This window comes from Berghia stephanieae, chromosome 12 (genome assembly GCF_034508935.2).
Source record: "Berghia stephanieae isolate SIO BIC M18660-M18661 chromosome 12, UCSD_Bste_1.3, whole genome shotgun sequence".
In the NCBI taxonomy this organism is placed as follows: Eukaryota; Metazoa; Mollusca; class Gastropoda; order Nudibranchia; family Aeolidiidae; genus Berghia; species Berghia stephanieae.
This window is the reverse complement of record NC_088371.1, coordinates 15351132-15364392: the sequence shown is the minus strand read 5'-3', so window position 1 is coordinate 15364392 and position 13261 is coordinate 15351132. Positions and strand designations below refer to the sequence as shown.

Genomic DNA, 13261 nt, shown 5'->3' with positions numbered 1-13261 from the left:
AAAATATGAAACGTTGGTATTTAGCACGCACAGGAAAACATGATATTCCTCCTCTATAAAGCATATAAACTCAACTTAAGCATGATATTTCTGGCTACAAATTCCATTTTTAACATCTTAATCATCCCGACTTAATACCTTTTGTAGACGAGGGGTCACATGTAGCAATACTATCAATTACATCGACATTAACATCGACGAGAACTCCTGATCACTTGGAAGGCAGGTGGTTCTTTTCTGACTTTCTTAGCATTAATAAATATAGCAATGATAGCATTTGCATTGACGTTAACATCGACGAAACAAACAAAGATAACAAAGTAATTAATAAAATAAATAATTAAATAAGCCAACCAATCAATCAATCAATATTACTTCTTATGTTTCGAGGGCATTGAAGGAACACTTGGCCCATTGTAAATTCCTAATACTGATAAAATAAATAAATAAATACAATTCCCTTTATTCATCCCGTATGGAAATTTTTCTCTAGGGTCTATTCCAAGGGAAGACTGGAATAACCCAGGCGTCAGCCGCATATTGGGCTAGGACGAGGTGACTTGCTCGAGGCCACACAACAGCGGCGGGTGATCGAACTCGGTTCCTTTCGGGTAAAGCAAATACCGTATCGCTGTGCCACGCTGCCCCTATGATATGATATGATGTGATATGATGTGATATATGATATGATATGATATGATATATTATGTTCTGATTTAATATGATATGAAATGATAGTACAAATAAAAGGTTATATAACGCATTTAGACGCATCTACCTTGCTAAATGCTATTCACATTTTCATTGAACACAGAGTCTCCAGCAGGTCAAATTATAATGGAATCATAATATTTCCTTTTCATACAGTTGCCTATTAGGCGTCTTTTCGTATTATCTCCCTTACAACATATCTGTCACTGCCAATAGCTAACTAATCATTAACACGAGTTTTAAGTGCCTTACTCGAGGAAACAACTTTGCTACCGTTCCAAACACATGACTCAAATGACATTTTTCTTGCTTTAGAGAAGCACACCCTAAAAAGACAATTTAACCTCGGGATCAAGCTTATATTGATGCTATGAGTTTAGTTTAAAAACTCACAATATCCGCCAGTCGGATATAACGCAACAACAAGCAAAATTATGTGATACCTTCTGATTAATACAATTTAGTGAGAACTACTCATAAAAATGGCTGGCTAAAAACAATAATATAGAGCTGAGTGACGTCAACTTTGTTTGTTTTATAACGTTTCATTAAAAAATAGAATACTTTCATTTAATTTTGAATAAATGTATTTATGAAAAAATGTCATATTACAAAATATCTCTCTGAAAATAATCTAGGATAGACAACTGGAGCTGAGATAATCAGATCGTTGCTTTAAAAAAAAATTGGGGGGGGGGGGCGTATTGCTTTATAGGGACAGACGCCTCTACAAGCTTAGCACATATTGTGAAATATTTGAAGAGATAACTTAAAATACCTGTCCAGTCTCTCTTTCATGATTCATAAATATATCTAATTTTTTGTCATTAATTTAGTGGGTTAAAGAGGAAAATAGCTGTCCTCTTCGGTTAAGGGCTAATCCACACCTGAGACTTACTCCGACGACCCGGCACTGCCCTCCTCTGCCGTCTTCCAGATAAAGACGTCGGGCATGGACAAAATAATAAGAATAACGAGAAGACCTACACATACCAAGCTCGGAAAAAGAAAAACGGCAGAGGACGTCGGGTGCTTGGTATGGGTGGGTCTAGCGGCTCTTCTTTTTATTCTTAGTATTTTGTCCGTTCCCGACATGTTTATCCGGAAGACGGCAGAGGACGGCAGTGTCGGGTCGTCGGAGTGAGTCTCCGGTGTGGGTTCACTCTTAAAGAGCCTTTCCCTTATTGTTTTGTAAGTTCAGTTTTTCTTTGGTGATTCCATTGCGCTTAATATGACATTGAAAGAGAGTTTTAACTCAGTTTTCCTTGTGGGTGATACATAGAAGATGTGATATATATGTGCGGCCATGTGGTCTTGTGGTATGACACTCGCTTTCGGATCGGAAGGTCGAGCCTCGCTCGGCGCATAGTTGAGTCCTTGTAGAAGACTCTTTACTCACATTCTCTCACCGTACTCAGGTGTTAAATGAGTACCAGGCCGTTAACAGCGTTGTCTCTGTCCGAAAAATTTGCAACATGGCGTCATGTCCCGTCCTAAAATGTTAAATGTTGCTGTTGGCCAGGGACCCCTTATAAAGCGCTTTGAGCACATTTAGTGGATTTTGCGCTATATAAAAGCTTATTTTTGAAAAAGAAAAAGAAGAAGGGTTCAAAGGTCACCTTATTAATTTATTCTGTTTCGTCTTCACGCAGGCTCTTCCAAGAAGCCAGTGGGGTTCTGATCACATCAGGTATATGGTCTATTATAGAAAGAAAGAAGCTGACAACCAGTTTGACAGGAAATGGCAAAAGGTAGGTTCTTTGTATTATTTTGGTTTTACTGGATGATGATAATGATGATGATAATTATTATTATTATTATTATTACTATTATTATTATTATTATTATTATTATTATTATTATTATTATTATTTATTATTATTATTATTATATTTATTATATTATCATTATCATTATCATTATCATTATCATTATCATTATTATTATTATTATTATTATTATTATTATTATTATTATAAGTAGTAGTAGTGGTAGTAGTAGTAGTAGTAGTAGTAGTAGTAGTAGTAGTAGTAGTAGTAGTAGTATTAGTATGAGTATTATTAGTATTAGTATTATTATTAGTATTAGGGTTATTATCGTACCTTCTCCATTCTCAGGCTCCGGAGGAATTATTGACACCTGAGTATTATACAGTGGTTGGAAAGGCGGATTATTACAGAGAGTATGAGGTCAAAGTTCAGGCCATAAATAACTTGGGAAATGGACCCAATTCATCAATTGTTATTGTTCTATCTGCTGAAAAGAGTAAGAGTTTATCGTCATTCTCATTCATTCATTCATCATCATCATCATCATCATCATCATCATCATCATCATCATCATCATCATCATCATCATCATCATCATCGTCATCATTATCATCACCATTATCATCATAGTCAACATAATCTTCTTTAGGCTTCTTTCTCTTTTCCCATCGTCTTCCATACTTTTTCTATAGATAGAACGAAGATGACGTCAATCAAGTCTTTGTTCTTGTTTTTGCCATCCACGTTTATGAGTACATATCACTAAACTGTATGAACCAGACTATAAAAGTTCATGGTTACACATAGTTTTGTGTGTTCGTCCGTGATACTTCCGGATGGCAATGCTATGAGCTTCTTAGCCAAGCGCATACTATCTATATGTGACCCCTCATCTCAAAACGGTATTATGTCGGAAGGATTGAGGTGCTGAAAATTGAATTTATTGCCAGAAATATCGGACTTGCAATGAGTTTGTATGTTTTATCGTAGAGGATGAATATCGTATCTTAGAATGCTAAATAGCAATAATTCTAATTGTTGACCAGTTTAGCTTCAATTTTTTTTTTTTTAGTATCTAGTTCATCCTGACATAATACCGTTTTAGGACAAGGGGTCACATATTATAGGGCTATTTCGCAACATTCGTTGATCTGTAGTGATGCCAAACTCCTTGATATTTTACTGTCAGTGTTTCTTCCTTCTTCCTCCACTTCGCTTTCTATTTAGTTTTTCCTCCAGTATTTGATAGTTTCTTATGAAGTTTTCTTTGATTAGTGGTCTAGTGGTGTAACAGACGCCTTTGGACCGGAAGCCAGAAGGTCCAGGGATCGAGTCCCGCTGTGAGTAGGGCAATTTTGATTTCTTAAATGGGGCTCTTTACTCACAATCTCTCACCGTACTCAGGAATACCTTGCCGTTAACTGGGCAGTCTTTGTGGGGAAACATTGTAATATCGCCAAACAGGCGTCATATCTCATTCTACTTGTTGAGCGTTGCTGTCGGCAAGGGACTCCTTGTAAAACACATTGAGCATGTTTAATGGATGTTGTCCTATAAATAGAATGAAGTTGACGTCACTCGGGTCTTTGTTATTGTTTTTTTTTTTCATCCGCGTTTATGAGTAATTGGATTCAGTAGTCTGATGTCACGCCGACCGGCAACGGCGGCCATCTTGGTTCTAAACAAAGAAAATCATTACTTTTTATTCGTCATGCTGGCTAGAACTTTTCATATGCCTTGTGATCAGAATGTGTAAAAGTCAAAACAAGGTCAAATTTATGGGTTTTTTCCCTCTGGATACGCTTTTATCCTCGCCGGAGAAATAATTCATACGGGTGTCCGCCATTGTTCCGATAGTTTAGAGCCAGTGTTACTAAGTTACCATGCGTAATTAGGAAGGAAGTGACGTACGACTGTTGAAGAGTATTCTCACTAAACTGTATTAACCAGACTATAAACGTTCAAGGTTACACATAGTTTTGTGTGCTGGTCCGTTATACTTCCGGATGGCAATGTTGTGAGCTTCTTAGCCAAGCGAATACTTATATATATATAATATATATATATATATATATATATATATATATATAAATTGTCATGGTTTGTTTACATGAGTTTTGTGTATGTTCAGCCTCCTCATTTTTTATGAGTTAAACTTTAACCCTTTCTTACCAACCTTAGGACAACCGTGACATTCATTACGATACAGCCAACATTCATCTCATTCTGATTACTTTAAAACATAAGAACATTCTAAAATATGTGTTTGTTACCGTTAACAATATTTAAAACTGTGTTGTACCGTAGCCATCGTCCTAGAGGGTTCTAGTGTCAGGCTATATATATGTTAACGATGGCGACGGTTGTACACCTTATTTTGCTGAAAAGACAAGTGTATAGCATAGACATATCTAGTGCTTTTGTGTTTGGGTGAAAAATATCTATTGTAGAACCCTCTACTCTTCGTCTTAGTAAAAAATCAGTCAAAAATAATACATATTGACTGCTTGTCTTCACCTCGCACCGATCTCAACTTGTATTGAGTTGGATGACAATAACTTGTTACGTCACTCAAATACAAAAACAAGGTGGAGTAATACCGTAGCCATCGTTATGTTTTAGTGTGACACTGAAATCCAAAAGGACTGGCAGTTTGACGTCATTTTTTTTTTTTTTTGTTGCACCGTTTAGTGAGTTGTCGTTAGTAGAGCTCATGGAAACAAGTTATTTCATTGGTTGAACTATTGAATACAACTCACGGTTTGTTTTCTTTTGTGGCAAAAGACTGGAATTTTGACGTCATATTTGGTCAGTATCAGGCCATAACTTTACGAAGGCCACGGCAATACACACACTGTGACACTGTTGTTGTTGACACTTTCAATGAAACTAAATTCTACTTCTAATCTCGACTCAGATACTTGAAATTGATATTTACTATTCTGATATTTTCTAATTTACCGACTTTAACAATGATTTTATAGGAAATTGTACAGCGTGGGTATTACAGTGCAGTTTTTACCAATATTATTGAATATTTCGTAACATCGGAGATAGCCCCTCCCAAGTCCGGGCATCATCTCTTGATCTGAAAATCCAATAAAAGGTCAAAAACTGTATATTTTTGTCTTGGTTGGCGTGACGAATTTTGGGGAAATACCCGAAAATAACCGGTAAACAGAGAGCTAAAATCAATTATCAGTATCTAGTTTCCCCCCGACATAGGTAATACCTTTTTTGAGGTTTTGGTCACATATTGCTTTCCTTTTTTTTTTCCACACACGTTTCTTTCCAGTGCCCAATTTTGTGCCAATCTTCAACCAAGCAAACGCCATCAATGCTACAGCCGGCACCATTGAATGGCACCGCGTTCCCAACACCAGAGAGGTCGTCAAGGGGGCCATTTTTGCTTTCCAGGTAAGCGCAAGGTGGATGGGATGATCTTATATTATTACCTTTTCATGTGTTCGAGGTCATTGGTCGCATTGCAAAGTGAGCTCAATATTACCCACACAGTGAAAAGTATTCACAGTTTGACAAATTATCCACCGTCACAATTGGAGCGATCTTTATTCGAGTTTTCATCCAACTCAGTCATCAATCACAAATAAGTACACGATTTGGAGAGTTCCAAAATGTCTTTGTATTTTAATCTTTTAATTTGGTCTTTTATTTTAAAATTGGATCTTGCTGACAAAGGAGTAACTAAAACAAATTATGTTTTGCTTCTCATTTATTAATGTTTAGGTGAATTACTGGTTGGAGGACACACGGTGTTTCGGGAGACTCGAGAGAAACGCCAGGTTCACAAGAGTTTACGGTGACGTCACATCCGCTAATGTCATTGGTCTGAAACCAGGGGCGGATTACTGCATTAATATGCAGATGTTGAACAATGCTGGATTGGGGCCGAAATCGGAAAACTACTATCTTGGCCTGAACGACCCGGGTATGGAGTGATAAATCATGGATATTGACCGATATCTGAAACTAACTTAATGATGATGATGATAATAATAATAATAATAATAATAATAATAATAATAATAATAATAATAATAATAATAATAATAATAATAATAATAATAATAATAATAATAAAAATGATTCTGATAATGATAATGATAATAATGATACTAATTATTATTATTATTATTATTATTATTATTATTATTATTATTATTATTTATTGTTATTGTTATTGTTATTGTTATTGTTATTATTATTATTATTATTATTATTATTATTATTATTATTATTATTATTATTATTATTATTATATATTGCTATTATTATTATTATTATTATTTCATGTAAACCCAACCCAAGTTTGATATTGTTGACTATAAAGTCCTCGTTTATCCTTGTAAAATGAGAACCAGGCAGTTGACAGCTTTGTTATGTAATATCGTCTAACAGCGTCATGTCTTTTCCTACATGTTAAGTGTTACTGTTGGCCTGGGACCCCTTGTAAAGCGCTTTGAGTCTTTGATTGGATATTGCGCTATATAAAAACTCTAATTAATCACAATAATGATAATGTATGGGGAAGTGGCTTTCAAACATGGCGTAGTCGCACTTTTATAATTTTATTTTTGCAATTCCATTTAGTGACTTAAAGAGAAAAATACTTGTCTTGTTTGCCTTATCGAATAACACACTGAGTGTTCTGAAACGTCAAATTTTCTCTGGTGATAGCTATATAAAAGATCAAAACTTCAAATTTTCTCTGATTATAGCTATATAAAATTTCAAAACTTCGAATTTTCTCTTGTGATAGCTATATAAAAGATCAAAACTTCTAATTTTCTCTGGTGATAGCTATATAAAAGATCAAAACTTCAAATTCTCTCTGGTGATAGCTATATTATAAAATATTGAAACTTCAAATTTTCTCTGGTGATAGCTATAATATCAAAGATCAAAGCTTCAAATTTTCTCTGATGATAGATATATAAGAGATAAAATCTTCAAATTTTCTCTGGTTGTAGCTATATAAAAGATCAAAACTTCAAGTATTTGCCTAGTGATAGCCATATAAAAGATCAAAATTTCAAATTTTCTATGGTGAAAGCTATATAAAAGATCACATTTTTTGCATCCTGGTTATAGGTATATTGTCTGTTTCTCCTCATACCCTTCTCCTTTTCAGCTCCAAGCACCTACCCCCAGTACGTCCATGTTATGTCCCACGGACCCGACAGTGTTAGGATCTCATGGCGAGGAATCGTCAATCAATTTGGAGATTCACCTTTAGTCGGATATAAGGTAAGAAAATCTGGGTGGAGATCCTGACCTCCCATAGTGAGCAGGTAGGTACATGCTGTGTCTTCTATCCCCCCAACCGGTTTCCAATTGTTTCTTGTCGTTGTCTTGGAACTTGGTTTTGTCCTGGCCCGAGTTCCTTGGCTGGGAGGGAAACAGTCGAATGTATAGTTATAGTTTTGGAAGATGCTATTTTTTTTTGCTTGTAAGTCATCTCTCTGTTATGCATTGTATTATGTTTAGTTTACATATTATATTAAATGATTTGTAAACATTTGAGTGTATTCCTCTTAGTTGGGACCTGTGCTTGTGTCTGGATGAGTCTTTTAGGTGATCTCAAACTAAGTACTTTGACGGTGTGTTCTTGGAATCTACATCTGTTCCCTATTTGAACCAATTCCCCTTTGTCTCACCCTTTCTTTTGTGCTTTAATTGTAATTCTAGAACATTTTACTATCCCATTTTCTTCCTTTTTACTGGCGCTGATATGACCTTAATGTGTTGCAAGCACCGTAAACCCTTAAAAACAAAAACAAAGTAAGAAAATAATATTTAATCGCCAGGAAACTAGTAATGACGTCGCCTCGTGATACAGTCATAGCTTTATGGGCTTGGCAAAGTATTTGATGAGGGCGGAGTGACAGAGTTGGCAGGGCATTGTTTTCTGATTTGGAAGGTACCAGAATTCGAGCGCAGCTTCTGACAGATTCATGGTTTTTCCTTTGGCAAGATTTTAACGCTCTCCTTACCGGTCATTTTAAGAATATCCCCCAATACACCAAACACAAATATCGATTTTCTTACTCAAACAGGAAAGCAACAATTACATTCTAAACATAATATTATTAAGCAAAGTGAGCCCTACAAACAGTTGCAAACAGATCTTATAGCGATAACGAAAAAAAAAATTGTGATGGAAAATTGAAATCAGAATGAAAAATTATTGGTTTTATCGTAACGAATGTGACAATTTTCCTTTGGTTGGGAAGGAAAGGGTTAACCCCCAAATTGCTCAATTTAGACAACAAGGATGACTTATGACATCAAACGTTTTTTTTTTTAATGTAAGAAAATGGTCAATCTACCTAGACGTCTAGAGTTTAAACGTGTAATAAAATCAAGGAATAAAAAATAATAGTCCACTTTAGGAGAATATTGATGACGTATAGAATTCTATCTAAGAGAATGAGAACAAGTGCGCGGCGCAATGCTTATTTTTTTTTACAAGTTCCAGCAACTTATTTCGAAGATTTCCTTTAATAATCTGCAATATATATTTTTTTTTCGTTCCACATAACTCCCCCAAATCCAGGCATGGTACTGGAAACTGCAAGAGAACATCCGTTCTGCCAAGTCGGTGGATTTTGGCCGTGCCGCTATGGGAATCATCAAAGGAATAGAGAAGAATGAGATCTACAGACTACGAGTGATGGGCTACAACATCGGAGGTGACGGGAAAAAGGCTCCTGACATCATGTTCACTTTGGGTAAAGTACATACTTAATTACTTTCTTACGTACTGCCCATTATGCCAGTTTGCCATCTAGGGCAGCAAGGAAGGAGCCCTATCTTCCTCGTCTATAGCCATCATCTTCAGGGAGCTCCATTTCTCACCTCCCCCCCCCCCCTCTCCTAATCTCTCCCTCCACTGTTCTCATTCAAGTTGCAGGGTAGGGGCCCTTCCTCCTCGTCTTCTCTTTCCTTCTGGTGTCCAGTGTAGGGCAGTTTTGGGTAAAGTATTTATGATGACCATTTCAAATCTATCTTGGGCATTCATATTGTGCAATATCAACTAAACGTGCTCAACGCGTTTTACAATGGGTCCCTAGCCAACAGCAACACTTAACATATTATAGGACGAGACATGTCGCCTATTAGGCTATATCCCATTTATTTATTTTTTTGGACAAAGACAACGCTGTTAACGACTAGATACTCATTTTAACCGGAGGACCATGAAAGAATATGAATAAAGAGTGCGTTCTAAGGACTCAACTATGCGTCGCTCAGAGCGGGACTCGAACCCTGGACTTTCCTATCCGAAGTCAAATGACATAATGACTGCATTATATACTCGATATTATGATTATGCTGGTGTGGATGCATTAGATTCAAATACAAATTTATAATGCAACATTTTTAAAAAGCATCTTACTCACATTCCAAGCCTTACCCCTCCACGTTTATGAGTAATTCTCACTAAACTGTATTAACCAGACTATAAACGTTTAAGGTTACACATAGTTTTGTGTGTTCTCCGATTTACTTTCGGATGGCAATGTTGTGAGCTGCTTAGCTTGTGAACTGTAACAAAATACTTTCCGCCAAATCTCACAACCCGGTTCAATTAAGACGGTCCTTCTGTGAGAATTATTGGTTCAGCAGTACGGTGTTTTGTCTTGTCACAAAAGTTAAGCAACGTTAAGCGTGATCGGTGGCCAGATGGGAGACAGTGCAGTGATTGCTGAAAATTGTGATCCCGAAAAATGGGCACTTTGAACACATTAACAATTCGACTCTGGTGTGAATGAGTACTTGGCTAAAGGCAGTGACAGATGGTGTAAGAGTGTTAGTTAAAAAAGGACGCATAGCAGGCGATTGGTTCTGTATGAAATGGATATATGGTGCAAAACGGCTTGCTGCTTGAATAAAAAAAACACTGTGATGCGCTTTGAGCATGGTTTTATCCATTGGAATGGGCTCTAAAATGTTTGTATCTATTAATCTTATATAATTTCAAAAAGTCGGTTTGAAAAATTGACTGAACTTAGACCGGCACATGAAAGTAAAGGTTATAGGTAGTGACAGATATTTGTAGTCATCTGATGTCATAGATTTGCACATGCCTAGTTTACTAGGATGTGAGTTATCATTCTTGCCAAGTGCTATTTATTGGTTTACCTGATAATTCACTTCTTGGCTAAGGTTAATTATAGAATTATATAAACGTTTGTTTGTGATCTGCCTGTGGACTAAGTACCTACTGGTGAAATAGGAATTGTTATGTTTAAAATTTTTGTTTTGAAATATTCATAAACGATTTGTTGACATCAGATGACTTAGCTTTGTTTATAAATTTCTAAATTTTAGTAACAAATATGTGAGCCCTCGTCTCAAAACGGTATTATGTCGGGATGGACCAGATGCTAAAAAGTCAAATTATAGTTAAACTGGTAAAAAATATGAAACGTTGGTATTTAGCACATTAAAATATGATATTCCTGCTCCTCTATAAAGCACATAAACTCAACTTAAGCATGATATTTCTGGCTACGGCTACAAATGTCATTTTCAGCGTCTTACTCATCCCGACTTAATACCGTTTTGAGACAATGAGTCACATAATATGTGTTTACCAGGCCCACACATTTGATTCGGATTGCTTGTTGGGGAGGGGGGTTGATACATTTATATTTTTATAGCAACGGAACCATCAATTTGTATTTTCTAATAACTTTCATTTTCAAACCTATTTTAACAGGAGGCTTGGTAAACTACAACCCAATGACAACTGAAGTCATGAACAAGGCACAAAGGCAACTGGGCAACACGCCCATGATGTTGATAGCTGTTATTGTTATGTTTCTTTGTTCATACTTATAACTATAACAAATTAAAAATAAACAATTTTGACATAATATTATTAGCTCTGTCTTCATAGGACAAAGGGTCGCATATTGGTAATTGGGTCAAATTAAAGTTATTGACATTGTAATATTATTCTTAAGCCGAACACGCATTTTCCTATCTATCTAGGTTTTGTGATCAAAGTGAACAAATGTTTTATTACACAAAGTATAAGCCTACGACTTGATATGTTAAGATAGAAAATTACAATGTGTTTTGGCTCTCATGGATAAACATATTTACTTAACTACGCCATCCACACATCTCTCATTCGTCCTTGGTGTTTAATTCATCGTATTTCGTTGATAAGGGGGAAATCCGAAACGTCCACAGTATCTCGTCTTCGTTTGATAAATAATTTACATTTCAATAATTATCATTATTTTTTTTTCCTTCGAGCTTTGAGCAGCAACATTGTCATTTTGGCTCTCATGTAATTTTTTTTTTCAATATGTTACAGTGAATTACATAATCAGTCGGATGGTGAAAAGGTTTGAACTGAGATATTGCCAAGTTTAGTTAGAAGCTCAATTTTGATCAAAAATGAGTTCTTGTCATAAATGATTAAATCAACCTTTTTGTACATATTCGGGAAATATCAAAGCTTAATTTTCACTTCTCATTATTTTTTACAGCTAGTCAAGTTGAAAAAGTATGAAATTTGAAAAAAAAGTTGCTGGATACCTTTCCCGTACATCTGACCATAACTAACTTCATGAAAAATCACCCGATTTACTTAAAATAAAGATTAAACCTTTCCTGGGAGCATATTTTTAACAGAAAATTACAAAAATAGAATGCAAATCCAAAATGTTCACCTTCCGACTGATTATGTCATGTACTGACAAATATGCGACCCTTTTTCTTAAAGATAGCAGAGCTTTACCATTCAAGGATTCCGTGTCTTTGTTTTCTTCATAATATTAGTATTATGTCGGTACACTTTCATAACTCACGTTGAATGTATGATGAAAGTATTGTTATCCATACACTATTATATAAAATATTGTTGATTTATATTTTCGCATTTAAAGATCAAAAGGATCAACAAATTGCAAATAATATTATAATATGTAAATATTTTTTAAAAATATACACCCTTCTGCGTGTCATGGGCTTACTTTCATGAATGAGTACTATAAATAATTCACATGTTAAACGTCATCAAAAATCACCCTAGTTCTTCAAAGTGAATAATATAATGAAAATGATTATTATTATTATTATTATTATTATTATTATTATTATTATTATTATTATTATTATTATTATTATTATTATTATTATTATTACCTTCATCATAATCATCATTATGATTATTATTGTGTTCCTCTTATATTTTGAATATATATATATATATATATATATATATATATATATATATATATATATATATTATATATATATATATATATTGGCATTTTGGAGGTGACACATATAAAGAATTGAATTTATTTAGTTACTTATATCTATTTCATCTAACTTTAAAGTTTAAATTGTAAAACTCTTAATTGCCCCACTTGATCATATTTTAATTGAACTCCCTATTTACAGGATTAATTTTTTTTCTTTTTCATTTCTTCATTTAAATGGAATAGCAATTTATCCATTCATTCTTTCATTCAAATTGAATAGCATTTTATTGATTCATTCCTTCATTCATTTATTCATTTATAAATTATTCATTCATTCATTGTTCATTCATTTATTCATTCATTCATTCATTCATCCATTCATTCGTTTATTCACTCATTTATCCAATCATTCATACATTTATTCCTCCCTTCATTCTTTCATTCATACATTATCCATTCATTCATTCATTTATTCACTCAGTTTTTCATTCATTCATTCATTCCTTGTCCACTTTGTTATTATATCACTCATTT

General features: G+C 34.6%; 1 protein-coding gene across 2 annotated transcripts in view; it reads left to right on the top strand.

The window, feature by feature from the left end:
* The window catches only part of LOC144957742 (contactin-like), a 94624-nt gene extending 82468 nt beyond the window's left edge, over nucleotides 1-12156 (top strand). The window contains exons 23-29 of one of the 2 annotated variants that reach the window (XM_078889139.1): nucleotides 2364-2462; nucleotides 2829-2976; nucleotides 5776-5897; nucleotides 6228-6429; nucleotides 7633-7748; nucleotides 9058-9232; nucleotides 11227-12156. In XM_078889139.1, the coding sequence (XP_078745265.1) occupies nucleotides 2364-2462; nucleotides 2829-2976; nucleotides 5776-5897; nucleotides 6228-6429; nucleotides 7633-7748; nucleotides 9058-9232; nucleotides 11227-11348 (984 nt within the window). In that variant the 3' untranslated portion in view covers nucleotides 11349-12156. The remainder of the gene's footprint in view (nucleotides 1-2363; nucleotides 2463-2828; nucleotides 2977-5775; nucleotides 5898-6227; nucleotides 6430-7632; nucleotides 7749-9057; nucleotides 9233-11226) is intronic. The other variant, XM_078889138.1, reaches the window with a different exon arrangement.
* The last annotated feature ends 1105 nt before the right edge of the window (nucleotides 12157-13261 follow it).